At 41.8% G+C, this 13,093-nt stretch overlaps 1 protein-coding gene across 2 annotated transcripts in view; it reads right to left on the bottom strand.

Moving 5' to 3' along the window:
- LOC140486345 (suppressor of tumorigenicity 14 protein homolog) overlaps nucleotides 1-13,093 on the bottom strand; it is a 77,387-nt gene that overhangs the window by 56,464 nt on the left and 7,830 nt on the right. For both annotated transcript variants that reach the window (XM_072585349.1, XM_072585350.1), the window contains exon 4: nucleotides 331-398. In XM_072585349.1, the coding sequence (XP_072441450.1) occupies nucleotides 331-398 (68 nt within the window). The remainder of the gene's footprint in view (nucleotides 1-330; nucleotides 399-13,093) is intronic.

Here is a 13,093-nt window from a genome sequence, read left to right as displayed (position 1 = left end):
GGTACAACATCATAGGCCGAAGGTGCTATACTGTTCTATATTCTATGAAACACAGCTAATGCAGGGCTAAGCCCTGTAAAACAGCAGAAGGAATGCATTCAGAAGAAGTCTAAGTTACCAGAGTAGAATTAACCACTTCCAATACAGAGACATGAATTTGTGCATCATGAAATATTTACCTGTACACCATAAACTGGTGATTTTTAACAAAACATCTACTTAGCGATTATTTCTGGATTATACTTTGCTTAATAAATCTGAAAATTAGTAAACAGAACTAAACTGACTCAGAATTATACAAGGTTATTTTAAAAACGCTCTTGTACTCACCTAAATGCAGTGATGACAGATTTTAGGTAATATTTTCCCAATATAGATGGCTCATACAGTTCTGAAAACTGACAGTTAAAGAGTGTATAAGTAAGTGTGAAATGAATGAGGCCCATTTGTCCTGCTAAGTCTTGACCAGTTCGCCATATCATAGATTCAAATCAATCCACTGAATCTCTGTTAGAGACAACTAAATATCCAAGTAGGTATAATTTTGATTAAGTACTGAATCAGGTTCATTTTTAATACTTTCTCTAATTTAGAAAAAAAATTGGTTTCTTTTTCCAAATTCCAGATACATATAACAACCATCATAAGAAATAACAGCAACAGTACACCATTGGGCTTCTCAAGTCTGCTCCATTGAAAATGCCTGATCCATTCACTTCAATCCACTTTCCTGCCCTAACACCATATCGCTTGCTTCAATAACGTGAGCATCCACAGCATTCTAGGATAAGAAAGTGCAAAGGTTCTTAACTATCTAAGTGAAGAAATGTATTCTTATCTCATCCTTAAGCAGTCAATTCCTTACCCAGTGACAAAGGCACCTAGTTCAGTTCCTGGATAGGCTTTATCAGGATTCAGCCTGACAAGCACTCAAAGAAAAGAATGAATGAGATTGTCTCTACTTGTTGGGAACTCTAGAGGTTACAGGTACTTTTCCTGTAACACTGTCAGTGCATTCCAGTGAAACCCTGCTTAATAGAAATAATGGGGCTGATGGGAAAAGTGAGGTGAGGGGCAGATCAGCAACAAATAACAATTGTGATCGGTCAAACATCGCCCAAACGCTGAACATAAAGTATAGCACATCCTGAATGAGGTTCAAATCATATTTATTAATGAAACAAAAGTAAGTTTAACACATTAAATTGTAAAACTATTGTTAATGCAGGGACAGAGGGTCATCATCATCGCCACCTTCAGATGCAGTTATGTTTGCAGAAGTGGATGGTGGTGGTTGATTGTCTTTCAGATTGTTTCTTGTTGGTTTAGATTGTGGGATATGCAGGTACAATAACAAATAATAAATGCATATGGTATATATAAGAGTAATGCAGTCCTGCAGGAGATAACAGACCTTATTCAGGAATTATACAGGAATATTCTTGTCTCAGAGGGAGAACAATAAACATTCAATAGTTTAATTTTTGAGATGAAGTCACTCAGTGTATAGTACTGACCCTCTCACAGGCTCTGACAGTAATTGACATCAGCGCATGAGCAGAACGGCTCAGAGATTTCAGCGCATGTGCAGAACAAAGTGTGCAAAACAATCACACTGGAATCGCTCTACTGCAAGTATAGGTAAGTGTTCTCAAAAATCCTGTTCCCTAATTCTTCAGTGACATTATAGCCGAATAGCGCTGCCAAACTATGCTTTATACAAGAACTACCTGTGTAGGCCTACACTAGTCAATTTAAAAAAAACTAATTTTACCTCATCCAATCTTACCTTCACACTCTACTTGATTGCACAGATATTCTAGGTAACTGCGCAACCAAAGAATGATTCCATCATTCCAGAAAATGGGGTGACTTTTCATCGAGGTTCTCACAGTCCTTCTTAATGATCTCAGTGGAAGAGCATTAGAATTTCTGTGAATTAACACTCTCCTTATGTCCAGACCCACTTCAACACAGACTTCAGGGGACAAGTTACAGCGATCTTGTAAAAATGGTACAAACATGTTTCTATCTAATAATGTTCACTTACATCTTTACTCATATATCTCTACATATTGCATTTCTTTTTTAAATATGGTATACCTTATATTTATCCAATTTAATATTGATCATTGCTTCCATAACCTACGTATTTAATCTCTGCAACTTTTTTAGTTGATTAAGGCAGTCACAGCAATGTGCAAAACAAACCTTGATGTTTTCACAAATCCTTGGTACTCATCAATCATCTGGTCAATTTTAACAAAGTGGGGCCCACCTCAATGTCCATGTCAGCATTCAGCACTGAATCTCCAAAGAGCAGGAGACAACATTAATTTTGCTGGAGTTCAAAGCAACTACTGCTGGTGATTTTCTGGGAGGTGAGCTAAAATGTCTACTCCAAACTACACAACAACTACTGGAGAGGTTCCTTGCTTCCTGATTGCATAAACCTGCACACCTTCAGATTTTATTTTCACATGGGAAGATATTTCTGTCTTTCAAACAGTCACAATTCTCATCTCCTGGAAGAAGGTAGCGTACATCAAATTTTCCTGCATCAAGCACTAATTTTCAAACTCAAAGAGACCCAGGCTAACTTTCGTTTTGCTTCTATCATGATCAGTTTTGTTTTCTCACTAGGAAGCCTGTTCCTCCTTTCTGACAGAAGTTACTCAACCTTCATCTTTTTTATGACTGATAGAATTATAGAACAATAGAACAGCATAGAAGGAAGCACAATTGACCTGCTGAATATTTACTGTCTCACTACAACACCAGTTCAGCCAGTCGCATACCTCCACTTATTCCCTGCAACCCTCCACAGATTTCCTTTTCGTTATCTTGAAAGCTAAAGTCAAATGTGCTTCCACCCATCCTTCAGGCAGTACATTCCTGATCCTAACTACTTGCTGCTAAATAAACTTCTTTCAGATCACCGCTCATTGTTTGGTCAATCACTCCAACTTATGTCCACTGGTTTTCATCCTTACTCCACAGGGGACAATTTCTCTCTAATGACCCTGACTAAACTACATGAAAACTCCTCTAAGCTTTCTCTTCTCTCAGGAGAACAATCTCAGCCTCTCTAATCTGTCTGCTTCAATCAAAACCCTTTTCTGCAGCCTCCACAAAAGCCTCCATGTCCTTCTTAAATGCTTAGAATTGGACATTACTTCTGCTGAGGTCAAACCAGTGTTTTGTGAAAGGTTCTTTGTTTTTGTACACACATTCCACTCTTTATAAAGACCAAGATCCCATAAGTTTCACTAACGTTGGTCTGCTACCCAATTTGTGCAGACATTCTGTCAAGTCTCTCTATTCATGCCCCCACTTCAAAATTATGCCCTTTATTCTTTGTCACTTTCCTTCATTCTTGCGTTCAAATCTCTGCATTTACTTTTATCTGCCACAGGTCCATCCATGCCATTATACTGACAATGCACTCTTGAAATCTATCACTCACAGTTTGCAATATATCCAAGTTTTAAGTGCTCTGCAAATTTTAAAATGTGCCATGCACAACCGAGTACAAGGGCTCAGTCTTACATTTTTTTAGGCTAAGTGTCAGGTTCAATAGGTTTCATGGAAGGCTTCTCTCCTTGAGAGGATTTCTTGCCATATCTTAAAAAATGCACCTTGTTAAGTACCTACCCCACCACAGTGCCCCTCTCATTTTGTCTAGCTCCATTCCACTGTACCTGGAACAATGCGCCATAACTGGGATATCACAGCTCTCCATCCCTGGAGTAGCACTATTGGTTAAAGTCCATTGTCCACCCAGACAAGCACTGTTAGTCTGGAGGGGCCACGCACGGTTCTTAACTTTTGCCCCAGACATGACAGCAATGTATAAGTTAGCACCTCGCTTTGCAGGCAGGTCCTGCTGGGTGGGGTAGTGCATGGGCAGGAAGTGAACCTCCCCCAGGATGAGTAGAAAGGGTTTAACAACAGATCATGCCAGCTGGACTGAGTTTACCACCCAGGTTAATGCAGGGTCAGCTAAAAAGTCAGAGTCATAGAGTTATACAGCACAGAAACAGAACCTTTGGTCCAACTCATCCATGCAGACCAGATCTCGTAAATAAATCTAATTCTACTTGCCAGCATTTGGCCCATATCCCTCTAAACCCTTCCTATTCACATACCCATCCAGCTGTGTGGTGTTAATGTTTTAATTGTACCAGCCTCCACCACTTCCTCTGGCAGCTCATTCCATACACGCACCACCTTCTGTGTGAAAAAGTTGCCCCTTAGGTCCCTTTTAAATCTTTCCCCTCTCACCCTAAACCTGTGCCCTCTAGTTCTGGACTCATCCACCCTGGGAAAAAGACCTTGTCTATTTACCCTAGCCATGCCCTTCATGATTTTATAAACCTCTATAAGGTCACCCCTCAGCCTCTGATGCTCCAGGGAAAATATCCCCAGTCTATTCCTATAGTTCCAACCCTCCAACCCTGGCAACATTATTGTAAATCTTTCCTGAACCCTTTCACTATTCATAACATCCTTCCAAAGCAGGGAGACCAAAACTGCATGCAGTATTCTACAAGTGGCCTAACCAATGTCCTGTACAGCCACAACATGACCTCCCAACTGCTATACTCAATGCTCTGCCCAATAAAGGAAAGCATACCAAACGCCTTCATCACTATCCTATCTACCTATGATTCCACTTTCAAGGAACTATGAACCTGCACTCCAAGGTCTCTTTGGTCAACAGCACTCCCCAGGATCTCACCATTAAGTGTATAAGTCCGGCTCTGATTTGCCTTTCCAAAATGCAGCATCTCACATTTATCAAAAATTAAACTTTGTCTGCCACTCCTTGGCCTATTGGTCCATCTGATCAAGATCCCGTTGTATTCTGAGGTAACCTTCTTTACTGTCCACTACGCCTCAAAGTTTGGTGTCATCTCAAACTTACTAACCATATCTCCAATGTTCCCATCCAAATAACTTATATAAATGACAAAAAGCAGTGGACCTGGCACTGATCCTTGTGGCACACCACTGGTCACAGACTTACAGTCTGAAAAGCAACCCACCACCACCACCACCCTCTGTCTTCTACCTTCAAGCCAGTTCTGTATCCACATAGCTAGTTCCCCTTTTATTCCATGTGATCTAACCTTGTTAACCAGTCTATCATGAGGAACCTTGTTAAATGCCTTACTGAAGTCCATATAGATCACATCCACCATTCTGCCCTCATCAATCCTCTTCGTTACTTCTTCAAAAACTCAATCAAGTTAATGAAAAATGATTTCTCAAGCATAAAGCCATGTTGACTATCCCTAATCAGTCCTTGCCTTTCCAAATACATGTTAATCCTGTCCCTGAGGATTCCCTCCGACAACTTGCCCACCATCGATGTCAGGCTCATCTGAAGTAATGCACTGAAATATATGAAGAAGGTCAATGAACTTTGCCACTGTGCCAGTATAAGTGGCACATTTTCTCTACAATGCCTCACATTCAGTCTATCTCTGACACTGGACTCACTTCCCAGCAGGGCTCATGCTCCACCACACTTGCTAATGCTCATAACATCTCTCCTCACTCAATGTCACCCTGTCCAACCCCATTACCACTAATCGTTCATGCCTTCTATGCTGCTTACTCACTTGTTTAGGACACCTCCCCACCTGCACTAAAAGTAACAGGCTGGAGAAACAGTGACACTTCAATGTTGAGGTTATGGGAATGGATCATATTCGGCAGGAGTTCAGTATGTGGGCAATGGTCTGACCTGAATGTCCATGATCACAATTTGAACTGCTGCTTATGTTCCACTCATGGTCAACCTCTCCCTGGTCTGTCCTTAAGAGGTGGATAGTTTCCAGGTTTTCCATGAAAGATTGAAACCTGAGCCTTTATCATACAGGTTGCTTACCAGGTTACAGTCAGCCAGAGGGTTCATCATTGAGAGTGGGGCTGTCACATGCTTGTTGGATGAGATTATGTTGCAGTAAGAATGACAAGATTCCAGATGAGCATGTGGTTTATGTTGAAGTTTGGGTCAATAAGACTGCTTCATTCACTGTGAGGTTATTTTGAGGGATTTAGTTTCCTGCGGTAATCAAGCGGTTTAATATGTGATAGCACGGGAAGGGATTCCAGCTGTTGGTCTCAATGTCCAGAAATAATCTTCATATCTTCTTGGAGGTTGATATCCACAAAAATTTGAATTGATATTGTGTAGCGGCTCCTCAGCCAGTTGACCAGCAGTGCTCTGCTGTTGGATAGAACAGGGTAAGTGAAGCAGTGCATATTGCAATGGCCCTCTTGCCTCAAGTAGTACCCACCAGTTTCTGTATGAGCTTCACTTTCATCTTGACTGAATCTGGTCTTCTGGAGATGCTGCTGGTCGGTCAATGTGATAAGACAATCAAGACTGATGCCAAAATATTTCCGCATTGGATTGATGATGAGTGATTGACCACAGAAGTGGACATGAAATTCTTCTCCGGTCTTCAGATTGTTGAAGACCGGAGAAGCTGTGAATACAGCATGGAAAGATAAACCCAGCAGTTACCGGGTTACTCTAATGTGGGGAAGCTTTTTGAAAAGCTAATCTGGGACAAAGTTAATAGTTATTTGAGTTATTGTGAGCTAATTAAAGACGTCCACATAGTTTTGTTAAGGTGACTCATATTTAACTACCCTGCTGGGGTTTTTTTGATAAGCTAACAGAGAGAGTTGATAAATGAGAGGTGGCGGTGTAGTAATAGTGTCACAGGACTAGCAATCCTGAATTCCAAGGTAATATTCTGGGACGTGGATTTAAATCCCAATGTGACATAGTGAAATCTGGAATTAAAAAGCAAATCTAAAAGCAACCATGCAGCCATGTCATTACAATGACACTTTCCATCACTTTACTGAATTTCGAGAGTAGACTGATGGGGCAATAATAGGCTGCTTTTGATTTGTTCTGCTTTTTGTGAACAGGATATAGAATCATACAAATATACAGTACAGAAGAGGCCCTTCAGTCCATCAAACCTGTACTGCCAAAAATACACTGCTACCCACAATAGTCTCACTTCGGAAAGGGGAGGAAATCTTCCATTCTTAGTTGGTCTGACCAACATATGACTCCAGACTAACATTAATGTGATTTACCTTTGACTACCATCTGAAATGGCCTAGCAAGCCACTCAGTTGTACCAAAACACTACAACAAAGTCTAAATAAAGAAATGAAATCAACAGACCATCCAGCATTGACCCTGTCACCAGAAATGACAACAGCAAATACCTTCCTGTAGATTCTGCAAAATTATTCTGAGCAACATCTGGTTGTTCTGAAGGTAGGCGAACCGTCCCATAGACTGGTCAAGCAACAGTCTGGAATAATGATTCTCATGGAATCAAAATGTACCATCAATGCCCCACACCACCATCCCCATTACTGGGTATGTTCTGTAACATGAGCAGGATTGAGCCACCAGAAGTTGTGGCATAATGATATACAGTTAGGAGGGAGTTGTCCTGGGAGTTTTCAACTCTGACTCTGGATGCCATGATGTCTTACAGCATTAGGTCAAACATGGACAATGAAATCTCATACTAATTACCAGCTACTGCCAACCAACCCTCATTAGTTGATAGTCTGTTCTCTTCCAAGGTGGACACCAAATGGAAGAGCACTGAGAATGGCAAAGGTCACAGAACATAGTGTGGGTGGGGGTCTTCAATATCCATCACCAGGAGGAGCTAAACAGCATCACTACTGACTGAACTGAAAGGACATACTTGTTAGACTGGATCTGCAGTGGTCGCTAAGGAAATCAAAAAGAGGAAAAAAAAATCAAATTAAATTTGACTTCAATGATTTATCTGTTGCAAATGATTTTGTCCATGACAGGATCAGTAGGAGTGACTACCACAGTCTACATAAAGACTACATTCCATATTTACAGTAAGAATACCTTGTTGTGCAACACCGCCACCGAGACAATTTTCAAATAAATCTAGCAACTTATAATTCTGACTCCTATGATCTTATTCCACTAGCTACCTGATGAAGGAGCAGCACTCCGAAAGCTAGTGCTTCCAAATAAACCTGTTGGACTATAACCTGCTGTCATGTAATTTTTGACTCGGTCCACCCAGTTCAACACTGGCAGCTTCACATCATAATATATAACAGGACATTGATGAGGTCCAGTGAGCCATTAACAGGAGCAGAATTATAAACATTATATTGTACTTCCTGACCTAGCATAAACCCATTCTATTGTTACCTTCAAGCCAAGTGATCAGCACTGTTTCAATGAAATGTGGAGGACAGAACGCCAACAACTGGCATTCTTAAAAATGAGATGTCAACCTGGTGAAGCTACAAAACAGAGTTACTTGTGTGCCAAGCAGAGGAAACAGCTAGCAATAGACAAGGATCAGCAATCTCATGACTAATGGATCAGTTCTAAGCTTTGCAGTCCTACCACATCCAGATTGGACTGTTAGGGGTCAAATAACAGGAGCTGAAGGCTCCACAAATCTTGCCATCCTCAATGAGGGAGGAGCCCAGCACATCAGTGCAAACGATTAAAATACTAGCAGCCATCTTAAGCCAGAAACGCTTCTCATCAAGTCCCTGGCATCACATACAATGGTCTTCAACCATTTCAATTCAGAGCACAAAATTTTTAAAAATGGCTCGAGACATTTTATATGAAGGCTATGGGCCCTGACAATATTCAGGCAACAGTACCGAAGACATGCAAGGACCAGTGCTGGGTCCTCTGCTTTCAATCATTTATATAAATGATTTGGATAAGAGGTATGATTATTAAGTTTGCAGATGACACCAAAATTGGAGGTGCATTGGACAGTGAAGAACATTATCTTGGTGTCCAACAGAACCTTATTCAGATGGGCCAATGGGCCAAGGAGTGGCAGATGGAGTCTAATTTAGATAAAAGTGAGGTATTGCATTTTGGTAAGGCAAATCAGGGTCAGACTTATATATTTAAAGGTAAGACCTTGGGGAGTGTTGCTGAACAAAGAGACAAAGGGCATAGGTCATAGTTCCTTGAACGTGGAGTCACAGGTAGACATGGGAGTGAAGAGGTCATTTGGCACACTTTCCTTCATTGGTCAGTGCATTGAATGTGGGAGTTGGACATCATGTTGTAGCTATACAGGATGGTGCTGAGGCCACTTTTAGAGTACTGCAAACAATTCTGGTGTCCTTGCCAGAGGGAAGGTGTTGTGAAACTTGAAAGGGTTCAAAAAAGATTTACAAGGATGTTGTCAGGTTTGGAGAGTTTGAGCTATAGGGAGAGACTGAATAGGCTGTAGCTCCCTGGAGCATTAGAGGCGGAGGGGTGACCTTATAGAATCACATATAGTATAAAATCATAAGGGGCATGGATAGAGTGAATAGCCAAGGTCTTTTTCCCAAGGTAAATGAGTCTTAAGCTAGAGGGCATAGGTTTAAGGTAAGATGGGAAAGATTTAAAATGGACCTGAGGGACAGCTTTTTCATGCAGTGGGTGATGCATTTATAGAATGAGCTGCTGGAGGAGGTGGTGGACACGGATACAATTACAGCATTTAAAAGCCATCTAGAAGGGTATATGAATAGGAAGGAAAGAGATATTGGCCAAGTTCTGGCAAATGGGACTAGATCAGGTTAGGATATCTGGTTGGCATGGAAAACTTAAATGATGAGTCTCCTTCTGTGCTGTATAACTCTGTCTCATTGTGCTTCATAACATGCTGCTCCCTTAGCCAAGCGTTCCAGTACAGTAACAACCCTGGCATCGACCCGATAATGTTGAAAATTGTTCAGGTATGTCATGTACCCAAAAAAACAGAACAAATCCAACCTAGCCAATGACCACTCCATCATTCTGCTCTCGATCATCAGTAAACTGATGGAAGATGACATCAACAGTGTTATCAATCAGCACCTGCTCAACAGTTGCTCAGTGACGTCCAATTTGGGTTTTGCCAGGGCCACTTAGCTCCTGACCTCATTACAGCCTTGTTTTAAACATGGATAAAAGAGGTGAATTCCAGAGGTGAGTTGAGAGTGGTAGCCCTTGACATCAAGGCAGAATTTGACTGGCTATGACATCAAGGAGTTCTAGCAAAACTGGAGTGAGTGTGAATTGGGGGAAAGCTCTTAAAAAGTGAAGAAATTCCTGGAACATGGGAAGATGGTTGGGGTTATTTAAAGTCTGTTATCTCTGTATAAGGACATCATTGCAAAAGCTCCTTAGGGTAATTTCCTAGACCTGACAAACTTTAACTGTGTCATCAATGACCTTCCTGCCCATCAGAAGGCCAAGTTGAGATGTTGGCAGAAACAGAGCTGAGACAGATACTGAAGCAGTCCATTTCCATAAGCAGAAAGATATGGACAATATCCAGGCTTGGACTGGTATAAATGGCTAATAACATTCATGCCACACAAGTGCAAGGCAATGACCATTGTACAGACAACTTTTTTCTTCTGCTTTTGATTGTGGACTGAAGAGGGAGGGGGAGCTCTTTTGGAGGTCAAGGATTATGGATACACATTTTAGAAGCAGTTTACCTGACACTCATTGTGGGTGCTGTTTGCACTGCCACTTGTCCAAGCAATGGGAAGAGTCAAAACCCTACAGTATGGAAAAAGTCTGAAGAGCACCCCACCCAGACTTACAGTCTTACTCTATCCCTGTAACTCTGCATTTCTCATGGTTAAATCTGGAAACTATGGGCAATTTAGCATTGACAATCCACCTAACCTAGACATCATTGGACTGTGGGAGGATACGAAAGCACAGAGGAAACCCATGCAGGCACAGGGAGAATGTGCAAACTCCATGCAATCTGTCACCCGAGCCTGGAATAGAACCCAGAGGACTGGCACTGTGAGGCAGTAGTGCTAACCACTGAGCCAACGTGCCACCCAGTGGGTACAACAGTCGAGCTGGAGCCAGGTTGTGTGTGCGGGAGAGGAGATTGGCTGGAAGTGCCTGATTGATGACTGAACACCATTCCACAGACCTTGTCTATTTACCCTATCCATGCCCCTCATAATCTTATAATACTGTATAAGGTCCCCAAACGCCTTAGAACATAGAACATAGAACAATACAGCACAGAACAGGCCCTTCGGCCCACGATGTTGTGCCGAACTTCTATCCTAGATTAAGCACCCATCCATGTACCTATCCAAATGCCGCTTAAAGGTCGCCAATGATTCTGACTCTACCACTCCCACAGGCAGCGCATTCCATGCCCCCACCACTCTCTGGGTAAAGAACCCACCCCTGACATCTCCCCTATATCTTCCACCCTTCACCTTAAATTTATGTCCCCTTGTAACACTCTGTTGTACCTGGGGGAAAAGTTTCTGACTGTCTACTCTATCTATTCCTCTGATCATCTTATAAACCTCTATCAAATCACCCCTCATCCTTCGCCGTTCCAACGAGAAAAGGCCAAGAACTCTCAACCTATCCTCATACGATCTATTCTCCATTCCAGGCAACATCCTGGTAAATCTTCTCTGCACCCTCTCCAAAGCTTCCACATCTTTCCTAAAGTGAGGCAACCAGAACTGCACACAGTACTCCAAATGTGGCCTAACCAAAGTCCTGTACAGCTGCAACATCACTTCACGACTCTTGAATTCAATCCCTCTGCTAATGAACGATAATACACCATAGGCCTTCTTACAAACTCTACCCACCTGAGTGGCAACTTTCAAAGATCTATGTACATAGACCCCAAGATCCCTCTGTTCCTCCACCTGACTAAGAACCCTACCATTAACCCTGTATTCCGCATTCTTATTTGTTCTTCCAAAATGGACAACCTCACACTTGGCAGGGTTGAACTCCATCTGCCACTCCTCAGCCCAGCTCTGCATCATATCTAAGTCCCTTTGCAAACGACAAATGCCCTCCTCACTGTCCACAACTCCACCTATCTTCGTATCATCTGCAAATTTACTGACCCACCCTTCGACTCCCTCATCCAAGTCATTAATAAAAATTACAAACAGCAGAGGACCCAGAACTGATCCCTACTTTGCCTACCACAGAAGTAAGACTAACTGGCCTGTAATTCCCGGGGTTATCCCTATTCCCTTTTTTGAACAGGGGCACAACATTCGCTACTCTCCAGTCCCCTGGTACCACGCCCGTTGACAGTGAAGACGAGAAGATCATTGCCAACGGTACTGCAATTTCCTCTCTTGCTTCCCACATAATCCTAGCCTTCTTCACTATCCTATCTACCTGCGACTCTCAAGGAACTATGAACCTACACTCCAAGGTCTCTTTATTCAGCAACACTCCCTAGGACCTTACCATTAAATGTATAAGTCCTGCTCTGATTTGCTTTTCCAAAATGCAGCACCTCACATTTATCTAAATTAAACTCCATCTGCTACTCCTCAGCCCATTAGCCCATCTGATCAAATCCCCATTGTAATCTGAGGTAACCTTCTTCTCTGTCTACTACACCTCCAATTTTGGTGTGAGCTATGGCTTTTAACCAATACGTCAGAGACTTTATAAGTTAAATTGAATCAGTCACTCTGTGCCTCCAGCAAGCAAGTGAAAAGACTTAGCGGAAGAGGATCAAGAGACAGCAAGACCTGAGAAGCCAAAGGTATCATTTCAGTGTACTCTGTAGACAGAAATAATTGAACTGCCTTCCCAGGGTTGCCTTGTACCCTATGACATCAATGTTTTTTGTGCTATCTATATGTGAGTAGGTGGAGCATTTTCAGGGGATTACAGAACTATACGTCAGCAGTTCATAATTGTTTACCTGCAGCTAGAATCTATTCATTTATAATAAATAACTATTCTTGTTAAATACAGAAACCTGGTTTCTGTCAATCAAATCTAAAAGACAGAGAAATTGGGAAATTTTGCGTACTCATAAAATTTTTAAACTTTGAAATGACTCCAGGAATAGCAGGGCTTGTTTTCCAGTGAGTTTCCTCAGTAAGTATTACAGTGGACACCACCACTCAACAAGAAAAAAATTAATCAATTCCCTTTGTTGCTCAATGCCATAAGCATCACTGAACCCCTACTATCAACATTTGAGTGTCACTACTGACCAAAACTAAA

The sequence above is a fragment of the Chiloscyllium punctatum genome, chromosome 15 (assembly GCF_047496795.1).
Source record: "Chiloscyllium punctatum isolate Juve2018m chromosome 15, sChiPun1.3, whole genome shotgun sequence".
In the NCBI taxonomy this organism is placed as follows: Eukaryota; Metazoa; Chordata; class Chondrichthyes; order Orectolobiformes; family Hemiscylliidae; genus Chiloscyllium; species Chiloscyllium punctatum.
This window is presented reverse-complemented; position numbering and strand designations above follow the sequence as displayed.